Genomic DNA, 19,769 nt, shown 5'->3' on the forward strand with positions numbered 1-19,769 from the left:
TCCCTGTTTAAATGTTGACACAGTTGGCGCACACGGGTAGTCCTGTTGTTAGCACTCCAAGACAGACAGCGAAACTGAAGAAAATCCACAAATGAAAGAACCAGACTGTTAACAGCTAAAAAGTGTCTGGGGAAGCAATCACTGTAGCCAGAAAAGACTGAGAATGGGAGGGGGTATAATAGGAATGGTGATTAGAATGTAGACATTTTTACTAAGTTCTGCAGTGGACCAGAAAATACCGCCCAGGCATCATTTCATACAAAGGAAAAGGAGTGCAGTTTGCAGTCTGGCATGTAAGGAGCGTGAAAGTCATTCCTCCATCTTAACAACAAGAAAAATCCAAACAAATTGAAAAGCCAACTCTTTTTAAATTCATCAGAGAACTGAGGTCACAGGGCAAACCACTGGCCCCCAGATTAGAGAGACGGGCAGGTACGGAGAGTCACGACTTACTGGAGCAGAAACTCGCGAGCAGGAACCTCCTCAGGACCCAGCGGCGGGTGGGGAAAGCCGACCTGTGAGAGGGTTGCTGGAGCTCAGAGTGGACACTTCTGAGGCCTAAAAACTCCAAAGAGACCCCACATTTTGTGAGTTTTGCCTCTAGGATCCCTGCCAGATGCTGACCGCGCAGATCTGGGAGAAAATCTTCTCACGCTTCCAGCGGGAGGGGGAAGAGGAGCCATTTTGAAATGTGCCAGAGCTTTCTGTTCTTAACAAGGTCTGCCCACAGGTGAAGCTGTTTTACCAGGGCCCTGCCTGCTGGGGTTTCATCAGAGCCTGACCTGGGGAAAGGAAATTCTCAGCTCCAGCTGCGTCTGGTCTTATACTGGGGGAGGGAAATACCCACCTCCAGCCCCTTGAGCCATCTCCTTCCAATTAAGGGGGTGGGGGAAGAAAAAAAAAAAAAAAGGCAGAGAAGCGCTCGTGAAGTTCACAGCCCAGGAGCACAAGCTCACTCAAGACTGAGACCCAATCATGAAACAGCGAAGCATTTTCCCTTCCCCCACACCTAACCATCACATCATTAAAGGCCTATTTACTGCCTCTACATCAAGTTCACTTTTCAAGAAAAAATTGTAAAGCGTACGAAAAGGCAAAAACTACAGTTTGAAGAGACAGAGCAAGCATTAGAAACAGATTCACATTTGGCAGGAATGTTTTGGGAATTACCTGACCAGGAATGTAAAATAAGTATGATTAATAGGCAAAGGGCTATAACGGAAAAAACAAAAAAACAAAAAAACCGACCACATGCAAGCACAGGCAGGCAAGGCCTGCAGAGAAATGGAAATTCTAGGAAAACACCAAAAAAAACAAAAAACAAAAAACCTACAAATGCTAGAGACCCAAAACATTGTAACAGAAATGAAGAATGCTTTGATGGGCTTACCAGTAGACTGGACACAGCTGAGGAGAGAATCTCTGAGCTTAAGGAAATATTAATAAAACTTCAAAACGGAAAAGTACAGAGGAAAAAACTGGGGAGGGGGGGAAGACTATCCAAGAAATGAGACGACTATAAATGGTGTTACATACGTATAATGCAAATACCAGAAAAAGAAGAGGAAGAGGAAGGAACAGAAGAAATATTTGAAGCAACAATGACAGCAAATTCTCCCTAAATTAATGTCAAACCACAGATCCAGGAAACTCAGAGAACATCAAGAAAGAATAATGCCAAAAAACACTACCCCCAGGCACATCATATTCAAACTGCAGAAAATCAAAAATAAAGAAGAAATCTTGAAAGAAGTCACAGGAGGGGAAGAAAAGCCTGACCTATTGAAGAGAAAGATGAGAATTACGCACAACTTCTCAGAAACCACATAAGCAAGTGGAGCAGAGTGAAATTTAAACGTTCAGAGCTAACAACACCAACCTGAATTCTGTACCCTGCAAAATTGTTCTTCAGAAGTGAAGGATAAATATAGGCTTTCTTAGACAAACAAAAACGGAGGGGATTTGCTGCCAAAAGACCTGCCTTGTAAGACATGTTAAAAGAAGTTTTTCAAGAGAGAAGGAAAATGATATGGGTCAGAAACTTGAATAAGAAGGGAAGAGGATTAGAAAAGGAATAAGTGGAGGTAAAAGAATCATCTTTTTTATTATTCTTAATTAATCTAGCAGATAACAATTTGTTCAAAATAATAATAGCAAAAATATCTTTGATTATAGTTTATGTTTAAGTGAAATGAATGACAGCAATGACACAAGGAGCAGGAGGGAGAAATTAAGAATCTTTTGTTATTATAAGGTACCTGCACTATCCATGAAGCAGCACAGGGTTATTGGAAAGTGGACTTAGAGTAGTTGTAAATGTATATTGCAAACTCTAGGGCAACTATCTTAAAAGGGTTTTTAAAAAGTGTAATTGATGTGCTAAGAAATGGGAGAAAATGGACTCCCATAAAATGCTCAAAACCACAGAAGCAGGAAAAGAGTGGAAGACAAAAATAGGGACAAAGAACAAGGACAATGACTAGAAAACAGTAAAAAAAAAAAAAAAACGAAACACAATAGGTATTAATAATCATTTTGAACTTCAGTTGTCTAAATACACCAATTAAAAGACTTTGTCAGAGTGTATTAAAAAAACAAGACCCAACTACATTTTATCTACAAGAAACCCATTAAAAATATGAAGACACACATAAATTAAAAATAAACGCATGGGGAAAAATATGTCGTGCTAACACTAATTGAAAGAAAGCAGGACTAGCTCTATCAGTTTTAGACAGAGTAGACTTCTGAGCAAGAAAAACTTATCATACATAAAGATGGGGAGAGGGGGAAGTAGGATGTGTGTTCAATGAGCAGGGGACCAGGTGAATTCAAGGAACCAGTATCAGTTCCTAATGAAATGATCCGGAGTTTTTATTCATTAAAGACTGCTCTAAAAGCTATCATTTATCAGCATACAACATGAAAAGCACTGGGTAAAGAGACAACCAGGCATTACCTCTTGGAATCCTTAAAATCGTATCAAGTAAATACCATACGTTTGTAAAAACAGAGAAACAGATTCAGTAAGGCTGAATCCCATGTCCAAGGTCACATAACCAGAAAGTAGGAGAGTTGGGATGGAAAGCCAGACTCCTAAATTTGGGTTTAAGCTTTGAAGGGGGTACCTTCTTCTGACCTGGCAGAGGGGTGGCTTTGTATGTGGAAGAACGTAGACTACAGAATTTGTGACTACGGCAGGATTAAAGCCATGGTAGGTCCAGAAACTAATGCCCAATTCCAGTTCACTGGTATTAAAAAAATTTCACCTTTTATACTCTCACAAGTAAAATGAACCATGTACTGGCCACATACAGAGGCGTTGCTATGATTGTCCTGTACTTCAAGTACAAGTCCAAAAGAATTCCAGCTATAAAAGCAACATTAATGGATTCCAACCTGTCTCTACCTCATCCGTTAAGTTCTCATGCCTGGAGAAGCTAATGTCAACTCATCAAAAAATATTCAATTTGTACAATAATTATGAATCTGGAAAAAAAATCCCCCGTATTCCTGAAACATTAAATAAACAAATAAATAAAAAACAATCTAAAGCAAAAATTTATAGAATATATTTAAATATGAATTTATATTACTATAAAACCTATATTTATATAAATATAAATATAAAAATATAGAATAAATATATATATAAATAATATAATATGCAAATAATCTTTCTTAAGTGTAAATATAAGCCAGTGATCCACAAAGTCAACCCCAGGGGTAAGTAAGGAAGAATGGGTGTGAGACCCTAAAACAGGTTAAGGGACTGGGGAGTCCATCTAAATAAATGTTCTTCAAAGCATGATCTATGCAGTAGTCCTGGCTTACAAACTATTTGCTGCCAGTCTAAGTTAAGATAATTAAAGAAATTGACAGAAAATGTTTAGAAATATCATAGGAGTCTAACATTTTTACAAAGTCCATGCACATGATCAGTGGACTCATCTCACTGAGCATAGTATAGGCCAGTTAAATTATTGTTGAACTTGTGGGTTAAGAAGCATATAGTGAGCTAAACCAAGTCATGGGCAGGAGAATCACATATTGGTTTATGATGAACCAGAATTTTTTTTTTTAAGGGAGAGGGTCCCCCATCACAGATAGTTTGAGAAGCACTGATCTAGAAGGTGAGAAGTCCCAGGAATCACTGTTCAACTTTTCCTCGATCTTGGAGTCAATTCTTAATCTGCCACTGAGCCCTCCCATGCTTGGAACTCATCATGAACATTCAGACCCAGACAAACTCAGGTGTAGAACTGCCTGGGGAGACCAGTACTCACGGCCCACAGACATGCTGAGAACTGACTGGTTCGCAGGTATATGCTCACGACTAGGGCAAAGTGGCTCCTCTTCTCAGAAGTGGGAGCATTGAAACACTAACACCTCTGTTCTAAAAAAGTCATTAGGGTGTTGAGTCCAATTCCTACCAATTCTTTAATCTGTCCTAATCAAGAAATAATGTAATAATTTAAGACAACAGCAAAAGTCCCATACACAAGAGTTAAAGGGACCATCTTAACTGTCCCAAGTTTTTAGGAAATGGTCCTTCAAGTGATCTATTAGAAGCATTTCCCCTTAGCCACATCAAGGATTTAGTTTAAGAGGTTTTTGAGAATATGAGCTACCTAGTTGTGGTGTATTTGGTTATCTACTTTTACTTCAAAGCGTAAACCTTTTAAAATCAGTGTGGATATCCCTGTCTGCTTTTATAAACACTCGCCACAGTCTCAGAAGTTCTATCAGCCTCATACTGATTAGAACTGATGTTTTAATTTTTAAAAACATTCCCAGCTTTAGACTTTAGCTTTCTTATCATCAGCCCCACATTCAATAAACGAATCTTCTTTTTCTGTGGCCCATGAGAAGGGCAGGTCACAGGTGCTTCTAAAAACACTTAATCACTATCCATGTGTCTGACAAATTCTGACTGGCATTCATTCAACATTTATCAAGCAATTATATGTCAGGCACTGAGCAAAGTGCTTAGTGTAAATGGGGCTTCATAGGTTGTTTTGTGTCTAAAAAATGGATGAGCATTAAAATTCTCACCAAAAACCAAAGGAGAAACCAGGCAAAAGAAAAGATTACATTTTCTGTTAGAAAACCCGGTTGCTACCCATTTTATACTTATCATATGTGAGATAGTGGTAACTATAAAAAGACCAATATTTACATCGTGAGTACAAGAGTGACCTCAGAGTAAATGACCTGATGTATGTAAATGACTATAAAATATGTGAAGACTGAGACCAAATTTTATACATTACTGAAGCCCACCAACACCTACTGCAGCACTATACGTAGGTGATTTATTAATAACTCTTCCAGTTATTATTCCTGAAAAAAAAATCACCTCAATTGAGTGGCACAAAAAAAACCTATTTTATTACATGTACAGATTCTGTGGTACTGAAGAGACCACTTATGTCTGTCCCATGGCCTCTGGGGCCTCAGCTTGGAAGCACTGAGGATGTCTAGAGGTGACTCAGTGGCAGCGGGCTGGAGTTGTCTGAGCCCCTGGTCACTCACATGCGTGGTGGTTCATGCCAAGCTGTCTTTGGAACATGGTATATTACTTACGGTCATGAACTCATTTGGAAGAAAAGGGGGTATCTAGTGAAAATCTGGCATGAAATGAGGACTAATGGCCCCCCAAAAAGGAGGTGGCACTAAGTAAAACGGGTTGGACAATACTGGTGCGTCTGGACCCTGCTGCCTAAAGCCCCAGGAACAAACTGGCCTTGGAGTAACCACATCTTTGCTCCTGCCTGGGTGACACCCAGCATCTAGCTTTCCCAGTATTTTAAGCTACATCCCCAGTACATGTCTCGTTAGAAAGTTAATTTTTTGTGAAATAAAGATTTATATCTCATTTGTAAAAAAGAAAAAAAAAGCTCTTCCCCTCAGAAAGCATTGATCCTGTAAAAGGCACGCTACAGATGAAAAGAACAACTGATTTCTTAAACAACAGTGTAAATTATTTCCTTTTCCTCTTTTAAAAACAAACCTTTCTGTAAGGTAAAATTTTATTCTCAACTTTGCAAAATTACCTAAGCAACAGATCACATCTATTACATAAGTTAAAATAAACAGGCTATTTTAAAAAATAAGTCAAAATTCATTATTTAGCTTTCTCTAAATAATTCAAACTTAATTTAGCATAATAATAGATTTTCTATAAACACTAGAAAGTGCCATGTATCCGCAGGCCACTGCACACCTGTCTGGGCTGGGAAGGGGAAGGACAAGAGAAGGCATCAATTGCTTTAAAAGCACTAGGCCCATACAACAGGGTATCATTCGCAATAAAAAGGAATGAAGTACTGATATGTGCTACAACATGGATGAATCCTGAAAACATTACACTGAGCGAAAGAATCCAGTTACCAAAGGTCACGTATTACATAGCTCCATTTATACGAAATGTCCAGAACTGGCAAACGAATAGAGACAGAAGGCAGATTAGTGGTCATGAGGGGCTGGGAGGTTGAGAGTGACTGCTAAATTGTGCAGGGCTTCTGGAGTGATGGAATGTCCTTAGATGCTGATGATCGTTGTATAACAGGGAACATATAAAAAAACACTGAATTGTACACTTTAAAACAGTGACTTTTATGTGAATGATATATCAAAATAAAAATTGTTAAAGCAATAGGCACACCCACTAGGATGGCTACAGTAAAAAGGTCACATGATAACAAGTGCTGGTGAGGATGTGGAGGAACAGAATGCTGAGACCCCACTGGTGAAAATCTAAAATAGTGCAACCACTTGAAAAAAAGTCTGGCATTTCCTCAAAAAGGTAAATATAGAGTTACCATTTGACCCAGCAATTCCATTCCTGTGTATTTACCCAAGAGAAATAAAAACATACATCCATACAGAAGCCTATACACAAATGTTTATAGCAGCATTACTGTTTATGATAGCCAAAAGTTTGAAACAACTCAAATGTCCATTGACTATGAATTAATCAACAAAGTATTTACTCAACTGAATATTTTTCAGTCATTAAAAGACATGAAGTACTGATACAGGCCACAGTGTGGATGAACCTTGAAAACATCTGCTAAATGAAAGTAGCTAGTCATAAAGGACCATATTTTATACACTAAGGCCTACATATTTGTACCCCCCCCAAATTCATATGTTGAAACCCTGATGTGATGGCATTAAAGAGGTGGGGCCTTTGGGAGGCAATTAGGTCATGAGGGCAGACCCCACATGAATGGGATTAGTGCCCTTATAAAAGAGACTAGGGAAAGCTCCCTTGCCCCTTCCACCAAGTGAGGGTACCATAAGCAGTCTGCCACCAGGCGGAAGCCCTCCTCTGACCTTGCTGGCTGGCACCCTGATCTCAGACTTCCAGCCCCCAAAACTGTGAGAAATAAATTTCCGTTGTTTACAAGCTGCCCAGTCTGTGGAATATTGTTACAGCAGCCCCAGTGTACTGACACTGTATGATCCCATTTATAGCAAATGTCCAGAATAGGCAAACCTGTAGAGACAAAGAGCAGATTAGTAGTTGCCTAGGACTGGGGGATGGGGAATTGGAGAGTGATGGCCAGGAGGTTTCAGTGCGGTTTCTTTTTTGGTGGCAGAGGGGGGATGATGACAATGTTCTAAACTTCATCGTGTGATGGTTGCACAGCTGTGAATATATGTTAAAAACTGTCGCATGGTATGCTTTAAATGGGTGAATTGTATGATATATGAATTATATTTCGATAAATCTCTTTAAAAAATGAAGAATAAATCTAACTGAAAACATTTAAAATCACTAGGTCTGGCCACTCACTTCACCACTCTCTCCCACTGCACCTTCCCAGCCAGTAAGGGCTGGTGCGATGACTCAGAGGTTTGGGGCTTATTTCGGTTCCCTGAACTGTCGAGAAATCAGGATAGTTCACGATTTTCTCCAGTGATGACTGTACCCCACCAACTTCCTCCCCCTAGGGTCCCTGACCGCAGTTTGGGATTGAAGCCGCCCTCTAGGCATGAATGCAGCCCCTCGCCCCTGGCTGGGTCCCGGGACCAGCCCCTGCGTGGAGCACTCGGCCCACAGGGCTGTGGACAGGGTCAGATTCGGCAGGACAGTGCACCCCACCCCGGCCCCGCCCCGACCTCCTGCCTTTCACTGAAGGCACCCACGAGGGCGGGCCGCGGTCACGTCCCTCCCCTGGAGTAGACCGGTCAGCAGAACCGGCTCCCCGCACGGGTGGGGCCCCGGGAGAGGTTCCCGGACCGGTTACACCAGAAACCCCAGCAGCCAGTTGTTCGGTCCCCCTCCGCCCCTGGCTCCTACGGTAGACGTCTCTGTGTGCCTGTTAATTAGGGACCCCCAAAGAAAGCCGGCTCGAACGGGCCCTGCCGACCTGTCTCCAGGGGATACCCGCAGGGGAGCTGGCGGCCGGAGCTGCCCGGGTCGGGATCGCAGTCGCAGCGCCCCCTCCGGCCCGGGCCGGGCGGTGTCCCGCGAACTTGGGGCTCCAGCACTGCGGGGAGCGGGGCCGCGCGTCCGCGGGGCGGGGACTCGGGGACACGCAGGCGGGGCGGCCCCCTTCCCGGCGCAGCTCGCCAGGCTCTTTCCCCGGAGCGTCGGTGCCGCCCATGGCCGACGTGCTGGAGCCGGACTCCGGGGCAGCCGAGGCCTCGGAGGCCCCTGCCGTGGAGACGCCGGGCTGGGAGGTCCCGGAGGACGCGGGCCCCCAGGTAGGCGCCGCACCGGGGCGCGGAGGCTGCGGGCTGAGGGGGTGGGGAGCGCGGAGCTGTCTTCGGGCTGATTTGCAATGAGGCCGAAGAGTCCCATAGATCTAGGTAAAAAGTACAATTTTTAAAAATGCTCCGAGTCCCTGGCCGCATTACTGCACAAACGGGACAGTTCGACCGGTGAGCTATAACCCCAGGTCTTGGCCACATCTCAGTTTCTTTTCGGGGGTAAGGGGGGATCGATCACGTCCCAAAACCCTCCCGGCAGAGGAGGCTGAACAGCTGCTTGCTTTTAGCCCGAATTGAACCAACTCCCCCCATCCCTGAATGTGGGACGGAGGCCGCCGGCGTCTCTAATCCAAAGACCAGAGCGGCACGGGAAGGGCCCTGCCCAGCGCTAAGAAACCAGAACCTCAGGCCCGACCCCAGGAGGGCGCAAACCCTGGACAGGCCTTCCCAGGAGAACCCGACACAAGGCACCTGTCCTGTTGCTTCTCACGTTATGCCTCCTTAGAATTGTTTTCCCTGTTCCATCCTAGCTCGGAAGTTACGAGATCCGACATTATGGACCGGCCAAGTGGGTCAGCACTTCGATTGAGTCTATGGACTGGGATTCAGCCATCCAGACTGGCTTTACAAGGCTGAACAGCTACACTGAAGGCAAAAACGAGAAAGGTGAAGGCAATTTACCTTGTAATTATATATACTGTGTTGTGCTTGAATCCTCTGGCTTACTGAGTTTTCGCTTATTGAAGAAATACATTTTAGAATAGAAAAATAACCAGATTGTCAAAGACTTACTGTTTGAAGACGAGGACACAGCTCAAGGCCCTTAGCAGCGTCTAGATGAGGATTAAGTCCTGGGTAGCGCTTTTCAGCCTCTCGTCTCTGTGATTCTGCTGGATGAAGTGGGCCTCTGTGTAACCAGCATTAAGGCCTTTTCATGGCTAAGGCTTTGAGCTAATTTGCTGACTAGTAAGGTAAGAGACATCAGGAGGCAGGAAGGGCCAAAGAACACAAGATCCAGTCTCAAGATCTATCTTCTGGTCTGGCTCTGATGCTGCTTATATTTTAACAGGTCACCTGGCCAATCGGATATCAGTTTCTGAATTGTAAAAATAATGAACTGGACTATGTGATCTCTGATTTTCCCTTCTATCCCTAAAACTATGGAATTTATTAATGAGACTTATGAATAGTACAGAAAGTGTTTAATGTGGGCAGTGGAGAATTGCCATTTTGCCCTTAATTTTTTTAAGATGAAAATTATCTTAAAGGTACATATTTATGTTGAGTAAATCAGGAAACTCAAATCAAAAAAATAATAGATTAAGTTTTTAAATGTAGTCATAAACACATTAAATCTGCTTCCATGATCTCCTTTGCATTTAAATATGTATTTTTACGGCACAGAGATGAAAATAAAGATGACAGCTCCAGTGACAAGCTACGTGGAGCCCGGTTCAGGTCCTTTTAGTGAGTCTACCATTACCATTTCCCTGTATATCCCCTCTGAACAGCAATCTGATCCGCCCAGGCCTTCAGAGTCAGATGTCTTCATTGAAGACAGAGCCGAAATGACGGTGTTTGTACGGTAAGTGGTAGATAATTTATAGCCCTGCTGACTGCTGGTTTTACTTGCCGGCCCTCACAGTTTAGCTTCTATGCAATTTAGCTCCCATGCTTTTCACTCTTCCATAAAAACAGAGCTAATGCATTTTCTGGTGTTTTCCTAGTAGCTTAGTTTTACTTGTTACTAAGTGTCTGTTTCAAGGAATAACTAATTCATTCAATGAGAAGTTTCTGCATGCCTGCCACAAATAAGATGAAACATAAAATTATACCCTACCCTACCCCCTAAAAAGCATGAGACTCCCCCTACCTGTTATCTAGTTAAATCTGGAGAAAAAATACCATAAAATTGTGAATAGTACCCTCCTCCCAACTTCTAGGTTCTGCTAACCCCTCACTTTTCCCTTTGCTCTGCCAGCCCACAGGGTGGTGGCAGCTTCCTGCAGTGATTGCCTCTGTTGGTTTACTGGTTCCTTTTTAGTTTTTCAGATCTCCAATACTTGTTCAACTCATTCCTTATATTAAATTCTCTCTGTTTGGTATTAAAAAAAAATTCGCACAGTACATGATAATAGTCTCTCACATTAGAGCCCCTTAGTCCTCTCTTTCTCACCCTCTCTTCACCACCAACCTGTTAAAAGACTTTCTACCGCCTCAACTCTCACTACTCGTCCAACCCCCGCAGCTTGGGACCGCAGCCCCGCGCCTGCGCTGTCTCCCTCCGCGGGGCCCTTGCCCTTGTCACTGTAGGGCAGTGCTTTCCCATGGACCCCCGCAGCGTTCGAGTGCTGCCCAGTCTGCTCCCTTGAGCCTTGTTCATCCTCTGACTCTCAGCATGTCACTCTCCCGTCAGGCCCCTCCTCCCGCTGCTCTCCCTTCAGCGGCGCCTCATCGACTCCACACCCCGGGGAATAGCGGTTGATGCCCGCACTGACTCACCCTCGCGTCATAGCAGACCTGCTCTGGGCGATCTGTTCACAGCGCTGCAACTATCTGTGGCCAGTGACTCTCAAATTTTGTCTCCAACCCTGATTTCCCTGCTTGTTGGGGATGGGGGCGGGGACAGCGGATAAAACTCCACAGCTCTCAAAATGAGCCTTCCCCCAGTTCCCAGACTTTCTCTGGTCTTACAGAGCCTGTCTCGGTAAAGGGCCTCATCAACCTGACAGCCTGCCCAGCAAGGACCTTCGCGGTCAGCAACATCAAACACACCCTTTCCTGACAGCCAGTCCCTGGGTCCCACCCATTCCCCTCAGAAACGATGGTGATTCTGTTCCCTTCATCCCCACTGTTACCCTCACCTGAAGAGGCCGCACCTGTCATCTTTGCTAGCCCGGTGCTGGGCACAGTGCCCGACACTCACTAGATGCTCCGACGTTTATCGATATCAGATCTTGACGGTTCCGCTTCAAGAGCCTCCCAGCTGTTCTCTCTGCCCACTGGTCTCCCCCTCTAACCCGCCCTCCACTCTGGAACCCCTGATCTTTCCTACAAGAATAGCACAAACCCCCCACCCCCTTCAACCTGCTACTCCATTTACAAATCTGTTTGTTCCCCCTTGCTTCAGAGTGACATTCGAACTGTTCACCATGTACACATGCCTTCAGAATGTGACCCAAACTGTCTCCCTGTGGACTGTGCTCCCCTGACCTCCCGCCCTCAATGTACAGCCCACGTTCTTCCACATCTCTTTACCTTTGACCTCAGGCAGGTTACTCAGACTTTCCTTGCCAAAAATCTCATCTGTAAAATATGTGTGATCATAGTACCTATGTCTCTCATAGGGTTGCCATGAGGATCACATGAGTTAATTTATGCAAAATACTTGAACATGGTATTACTATCAGCTCTAGCCCCCTCTTTTTTCTCTTTCTGGAGAGCCCATTTTCATCCTTCAGGACTTAGATCCAATGGCACCATGTCTGTGATGCCTTCCTCGGTTTCTCCAGTCAGCCAGCCACTCTGTCCTATTATTTAAATTCTAATGACCTATTTATAGGCTGTAACTTCCCCAGGAATATAGCAACATGTTACTCTGTCCACATCCTTCAGCTCCTAACATGCAGAGAGGGAGGCTCAACATATGTTTGTTTCCTGAAAAAAAGCCATGGAGAGATCATTGCAGAACAACATGTATTCAGAGGACAAACATGATTTCTAAGTAAGAGGCTTAGTATTTGATTTCAGGGAAGAAGTGGGGTCTGAAACAGATTCCCTTTAGGCAGAACATACTAAGAGTTGGCTATTCCTTAAGGACATAAATAATAAATTTGGAAGCCAAAATGTTTCTTAACATGTGGTTCAGAATTATCATTATCAGTCAACATAATGAAAATTATAGAATGGTTTTGACCACTTATCTTCAACGTTTTACTTTATATACATAGTACCCTATACTTACTCAACTGGGATTTAAAAGGCTCTGCATGCCAGGAATGATTCTAGATGTCTGGGAGACATTGTTGAATAGAAGAGGCACAATGGTTTGTACCTTTGGGAGCTTACATCTTATCTGAAGAATGGTAGGAATGATCTTGTCCTTTGGCACATTGATAATAAATCTTGTGCTAAAGAAGGCATATTAGGAATGTTTCTGTTTCTGTTTTTCCTGTTCTTAATCTTCAAATTCATCATGTTTACATGTCAGCAACTCAGCTAAGTCAGTGTGCTGTCATGATTTAATCTCGGGGTATTTTTGTTTATCTTCCTTAAAATCTATACTTAAACTTTTATTTTCCCACTTTTTATTTAAATCTTTTGACTATCTTTTCATCCCCAGCCTTGTAGTAACTTGCTAACTGGCTCCTTCTCTGCAAACTAGTTCCCATCTCTTTGCCTATATTTTTACTCAGAACTGACTGAGTTACTTTTCTGCTCAACATCCTTTGGAATAATCTCAAAAGGCCTTAGGATGATATATAAGGTTCTTCCATCTGGCTGTGACTCACCTTTCTGACCTCATTTTATGCCTCACTATGAAAATGCTTTGTATTTTTAGACATTTGTTCCTTTCTTATCCCCCCAACCCCACTTTCTCTGTCCAGCAAAACCATCTTCTACTCCAGACCCAACTCAGAGACACACCTTACCCCCGATTTACTCATATCCTCAGTGTTCCCAAGCACTTTGCTTCTGCCTCTGTTAAAACTCTTCTCAGGCTGTCTAGAGAATGTCCATCTCTTCCATTAGACTGTAAGTTCATAGGGCCCAAACTATATTACATTCACCTGTAATACAGTGCCTATCCTTTCTCCAAGGAGAATAAGAAAAGGGGAAATATTCGATACAGAATGAAAAATCTGGAAGGGAGTCTGCAAAGGGAGTTTTCATGTGGTCCTCTGACCAAGAGCATCAGCATTATCCAGAGGTTGTTAGAAATGCAGGCTCTCAGGCCCCAGCCCAGACCTCCTGAATCAGCATTTTAGCAAATTCCCAGGTGACTCGTGTGCACATTAGAGTTTGAGAAGCACGGAGTTAGAGCATGAGATGGTGGAAATTCCAAATCTACCCAACAAATGGGACGTACACCTCCTCCTGGGTCCCCCCAGTGTGTGTGAGATCACACTAAGCCTGGGACCCAGAGGAAGGGAATGGTCAGTTCAGCTGCCAAGAGGGAGGAGCTTTGAAACGGCGCTCCTTCCAGGTTTTGTTGTATCAGCTCTTGTTTTTCTTCTTAGACAGACGTTCCGTATGAAACTCATTCATGGTCATTTACTTTCTCCTTTGTAGGTCTTTCGATGGATTCTCTAGTGGCCAAAAGAATCAAGAACAGCTCTTGACATTAGCAAGCATTTTGAGGGAAGAAGGAAAAGTTTTCGATGAGAAGGTTTACTACACTGCAGGCTACAACAGTCCTTTCAAATTGCTTGATAGAAATAATGAAGTATGGCTGATTCAGAAAAATGAACCCTCCAAAGAAAAGGAATGAGAAAATGAGAGGAACGTTCATCACAAAACTTCTGTTTAAGATAGACATCAACGTTACCTAGAAGTAAAATGTGTCTGGCATCTCTACCCGAGAGTACTGCTATGAATTAAGCTTATCTCCATTGTGCCTTTTTAATGCTTGAAGCTTTAGATACACAGATAACAGGGACAGTATTCTATAAACATGTAAGTTGGTCTTTATTTCTATGAGGCTCCAGGGAAACACATTACTTCCCGTTTCTTCACTGTATCACAATCACGTTGCCTTTTCTCTGCTTGGATTTGTGTCAATTGGATGTTACCCACCTCAGGATATTATCAATAAAAATGTTAAAGATTTATCTCCCAATACCCAAGAGTGTTGACAATATTTCATGACAAGGAATACATTTATGAAGTTAGGGACTTCCTACTTTGTTTTGACACTCAAGAAAGACATTTTTTCCCCCAAAGAAATGTATACAAACAATCAACTTTAAAATTCACTTGAATTTTTAAAGTATTGTATGCAGTGTTTCTGTAGGTCATATAAAAATGATTAGTTATTCAAAGAGAGGGTTGCTGCAAAATCAAGGTGCTTGAAATGCTGACCCAATTGTATTGGAACGCACCTGTCCTGGAGAGGACAACATCACGATAGTGCCTGGAAGCCTGTCATGGGCAGGACCTGAGCTTTATTGTGGGCTCCTAGGGGATGGCGGTTGTAGGTACAGAGGAGAAAAGCAGGTTGGAGCTTAGTAACTTCCCAACAGGCAAAGATGCCCACGAATGACACTACTTCCCTTTCCCATCATTGTGTGTGTTCAAGCAGGGACCACGTGATCACTTACATGGGAGATTTGAATCCAGTGGATGAAAGGATGGGGCCAGATGATGCTCAAGGTCCTTTTAGTCCTGACGTTATATGGTATCTATTAAAATGAATCTCCCTAACCTGGACACAACAGACCAACATACCTACAGTTAGTGGTTTCCATAGCTCACATGGATGCGTTGCCTTCTGGGTGCACCCTTCTGAGCATTTCACCTGAATTCCCACATTCAACCCTCAGAACAACCCTCTGTGCCACCTTGTGTCATCTCCATCTTACAGAGTGTACACTCTAGAGAGTGAGAGGGTGCAAACACCAATGAAACAGGGCAATGAGGTAGACTGTGGCTGGGCAGAGTGTGGTGGACATCACATCACATGGGGGGTCAGGCAAGTCCTCCCTGAGGAAGAGACATTTGAGACCTGAGTGCTGAGAAGAAGCCACTCAGATGACAGCCTGGGGGGTGGGGGAAGCATTCTGAGCAGGGGTGACTGCGTCAAAGGAAGAGGCCACCTTCAGTATCAAGAACAAAGCTGCATGGACTGTTTGCTGAGCCAGGAGAGCTGCGCTTGCAGGACACAGTCTCTCTGGACAAAGAGAACTGCTGACCTTGCACAGGGTTTAAGGAAGCGCAAGGTTCAAGGATTAGTGGACTTTCAGGGTCACTTAGAAACTGATGGTGCTTTAGTTGAGGAGGTGAGGTTACCAGAGCGAGGCCGCTGCTGATGAGTGTGATTTAGACGCCTGGTTTGGAGGCGAGGTTACTGAAGCGAAGTGGTCATGAATCACTTCTGGCGCTTATTTGTGATTGTGGCCAAAGAATGGTCATATCTTTTCTGGGCTTTGGAGTCGTGGCAGGCAAGCATGGAGGTGTGCCACTCAGATCCACCTTCACGAGAGCACCGCTGCCCAGCTGTGAGGGGTGGGGGAAGCTGATGTCTCCAGCTGGTACTTTCTGCAGGATCCACTGCAGACTTCGAGATGAAGACACACTATTCTCAGAGGGTCCCTAGGTTACAACAGAGTGAGGCAGTGGGAGTTGACAGTGTGCTTTGTTTTGGCATCTGCAAGCCAAAGACTGAGCAAGGTGATGGCACAAGGACTTAGCCATTTCTGTCTGACTCAGGATCCTTCTTATAAACAGTCTTGGCCCTGGAGCTCCCTGGTGGGCTGGCAGAGGCTTCATCAGATCTGTGTTGCCATCCGATAGCTACCCTGCCCAATCCTGTTTTCCCTTTTCCTTTCAGAGATGTGACTTCACCAGACATCTTCTGTACTCCCAACTCTGTCTCAGCATCGAACTGGCACAACTGGTATCACAGTGGCCCAAGATCATGGGTAGTAAGACAGCATTTTGGAACTAGGTCAGTCACTCACTGCCTGGCTGGTTAGGAAGCCCCCGTCCCTGGTGGACAGGGCACATGTAGACAGCTCCTGGCACAAGTAGGCTGTCTAGTTATTAAAACTTTAGTCGAAACGGCAACTTAGAAGGAATGCAATGACTGGTGAATGATTCAGGTGTTTTAAAAATTGGGGGTGTGGTGGATGAATACAAGGACAGTGGACTTGCATGGTTATTACTTAGCTGGATTGTTGTCCTGCAGGTGGATAATGAAAAAAAAAAAAGCTAAGGTCAATTAACAAAGAATTTTAAACTAATTGTGAGGGCGAGAGCTTCTTGGGTAGCTTCCTAGGAAGTCCTCCCCTCATGCAGAAGGCAAGCACAGGACTGGAAGGGAAAAGTAATAACCAAGAACAAAGGTTCAGCCAAGCCTGATTTGTCATGTCAAGGTCAGGACCAAACCTGGAACAGAAAATGGGGACACGTAGTGGATGCCCTCAACAGTTTTGATTCCCTAGAAGTTTCTGAACATTCTAGGCCTGCAGAAGAGGCCCATCCTCCCCCCATTAAGAGCTGAAACTACCCTCTTGTCTCCACTCCCACCCTAACACAAACAAAGACAATATAGAAGTCTTTCCCCCATAAGGCAACAGGGGCCCTAGGAGCTGTCTGCACCCCATCTCCTAGCTACCAGGCATTTACCCAAGGTTAAGTCACAGCATAACCTCGGGGAGGCCATGCTGGGCCTGACGAAGGAAGAAATGGACGATGTGCCAAGGTTGCAGCCTAGCCAACGTGTACTGGCAGGGGCCGGGAGAGGACCCTTGGGACTCCGTTCTGAAGGTGCTCAGTCATAGGTGCCAGAACACAAGACTGGATAAAGGAATGTTTATTGACTTGGGGATATGGCTCAGGATACAGGATTTAACACCTTTAGGGATGTTAGATCCTTAGGGATGAAAGGGAGAGAAACCCCAGGGGACACTTAGGGATGCTCCTAGCAGTCTGAAAAAATCTGATAGAAATATTGAAATGCCTGAAGTGTTGGGAGAGGAAATAGAGGAAGGAAGGAAAAGGCGGGTGGAGGGGCATGCTGGAGTAAGTCTGTCACATGAGGCAGGAAGGCCCCTCAGGGGATTTTTGACTTAGTCCTTTGGGGCTGCTCTAACAGAAGACCAGCCTGTGTGGCTTAGACCACAGACATTTATTTCTCACAGTTCTGGAGGCTGGGAATTCTAAGATCAAGATGCTGGCCGAGTCAGTGCCTGAGGAGGTCTACCTCCTGTGTCCTCACATGACGGAGAGGGAGAGAGAGCGCTGGTCTCTTTCTTCTTGTAAGGACACTGCTCCCATCTTGGAGACTCCACTCTCATAAGCCAAATTACTTACCAAAGGCCCCGTCTCCAAATACCATCATCTTGGGTGCTAGGGCTTCAACATATAGATTTGGGATGGGGGGCACAGTTCAGTTCAGGGGCGCCCTTTGTACTCCTTGCTCAATTGTAACTTGAATGGACAAGTGTAGCGGCCCTGGTCTGAGAAGGGTTCGGCTCCCAGGATCCCAGGCCCCTCAGGAACAAGAGCTTGGTTCACACCATCAGGAAAGCCCTTAAGACCAGCAGAGATGCGAGGTGAGGGTGAAAGGAATTTAGAGTGGAGGAGGGGGCTGAGGAGGACCGGCTGTGGCCTGGAGACTACGTTCAGGAAGGTGCTGTAGTTGGTCCCATCAAACTCTTCATTTACAACTTCTGCTCAGGAAGAGAAGTCCACCAGGGCCCTTGGAGGAGTTGCTTTCCACGTGTTTATGGGGAAGCGGATCTGTACAGTGCAAGGGGTGGAGTGTGGCAAGCATGGGGATATGCCACTTAGATCCCCCTTTGAGAAAAGACTTGCCATGTAGCTGCAGGAAGTGTGCTGAGCTGACAGCCTCCAACTGTTGGCTTTCCCAGGGTCCACCTTAGCTTTCAAGCTGAGACCACACTATACTTAAGGCAGGAAGGGTTGGTGGCCAACGACTTCGCTAAGCTATGAAACTGAGGGCATGCTCTTCTCAGGGTGGCCTCTTGCCAAAAGCCAAGCAAGGCCTGGGAAAGGATCGAGCTGTTTCTGTCCAACACAGGACTTCTCTAAGGAGTGATCTTTTCCCCAGAGTTCCCCAGCAGGTGGACTCAGATCAGCACTGCAGGGTGAGCACTCTCCCTGACCCACCCTCCACCCTTTCTTCCTTTTCAAATGTGTTACAGTGTCTCCTTCCTGAGGAACCTAAACCAGCATAGAAATACGGGCACCTTCCTTCTTAATATCTAAAATAAGGCTCTAAGGCCAAAAGTAACATCTGTCCAGGGACAGAAGGAAGGAGAATGAGGCCAAATCTTGAGTGAGAGGGAATAGTGGCAGATCTTAAAGGCCACAGCAAGGAGTTAAAATCCTATTCCAATGGTCACATCATCTTCAGAGGGTTTCAAGCAGGGACGTGCTATGAATTGTTTCTAAAGCTGCCTTTGTATGGTGAAGTGAGGGTGGTTTAAGATGCACAGTAAAGGCAAGAAGACCAGCTGGGAGGCCTCTACAGTGGTCTGGTCAAGAGATAACAGTCTGGACCTGAGAGGGAGCATTGGAACTGAGAGGTGAGAAGTAACTGGATTTGTGATACATTTTGGCAACATCGTTGCTGTGACTAGCTTTTGGTTTCGATGTGGGGGTGAAAAGAGAGACCACGAGGATGAGCCTGGTCTTGGAGCCTGAGCCCTTGTGTGAATGGTAACACCCACTGATAAGGTAAAGAATTGGATATGTTTAAGTTCAAAACACCTCTAAATGCAGATTCTGAGTAGGCAGTTGATATACTAATCTGGGGTTCATGGATGAAGTCAGGACAGGAGACACTCGGGAATTACCAGAATATATAATATTAATGTCATGCTATGGGATTAGATGCAGTCACCAAGGGAAAGGATAGCTTGAGAAGAAGGCTAAGAACCAAGCCAGGTCACATCAGTAAAACCTTCCTTGTTTCCCAATACTACAAAACAAACCCCAAATTACTTGGGACGACATTCTGGGTCTTCTACATTCCTGCCCAAGACGACCTTTCCAGTCTCAGTCCCCACTATGTTTTTCTAGAGACTTCCTAGTTTAACTCCTTGGTTTCCTCTTGACACTTTGCTTCTGTGCCTCTGCTCATGCTATCCCCTGTTTGGAATGCCTGTCGTTTGCCAGCTTCCCTTGCCTGGCAAAACCCTCCTCGTCTGCACAGTTGGCTCAGGTTCACCACAGCCAACTCCTCTCTTACCTTCCTCTGACATCTCCATCACCCAACTGCAAAGCATGTGAAAACGACTTACCCAGTGGGTCTGGGGGTAGACAGCCCAAGGCTGGTGCAGTGACTCCGTGCTATCAGC

General features: G+C 44.7%; 1 protein-coding gene and 1 pseudogene across 1 annotated transcript; both read left to right on the plus strand.

The window, feature by feature from the left end:
* The first annotated feature begins 3,211 nt into the window (after positions 1–3,211).
* On the plus strand, positions 3,212–3,444 carry LOC116281415 (ATP synthase membrane subunit K, mitochondrial pseudogene; annotated as a pseudogene).
* Positions 3,445–8,295: 4,851 nt separating this feature from the next.
* HEBP2 (heme binding protein 2) lies at positions 8,296–14,301 on the plus strand. Its single transcript, XM_072965914.1, has 4 exons — positions 8,296–8,718; positions 9,255–9,390; positions 10,129–10,309; positions 14,017–14,301. The coding sequence occupies exons 1-4, from the start codon at positions 8,617–8,619 to the stop codon at positions 14,213–14,215; spliced, it is 618 nt and encodes a 205-aa protein (XP_072822015.1). The 5' UTR covers positions 8,296–8,616; the 3' UTR covers positions 14,216–14,301.
* The last annotated feature ends 5,468 nt before the right edge of the window (positions 14,302–19,769 follow it).

Source organism: Vicugna pacos, chromosome 8 (assembly GCF_048564905.1).
Source record: "Vicugna pacos chromosome 8, VicPac4, whole genome shotgun sequence".
Classification (NCBI taxonomy): Eukaryota; Metazoa; Chordata; class Mammalia; order Artiodactyla; family Camelidae; genus Vicugna; species Vicugna pacos.

Excerpts from the sequence above, each read along its gene's own strand:
- HEBP2 (XM_072965914.1), top strand. The coding sequence starts at position 8,617 with ATGGCCGACGTGCTGGAGCCGGACTCCGGGGCAGCCGAGGCCTCGGAG. Across the intron at positions 8,719-9,254 it reads CGGAGGACGCGGGCCCCCAG|CTCGGAAGTTACGAGATCCG; the intron begins GTAGGCGCCGCA and ends GTTCCATCCTAG. Across the intron at positions 10,310-14,016 it reads GAAATGACGGTGTTTGTACG|GTCTTTCGATGGATTCTCTA; the intron begins GTAAGTGGTAGA and ends TCTCCTTTGTAG.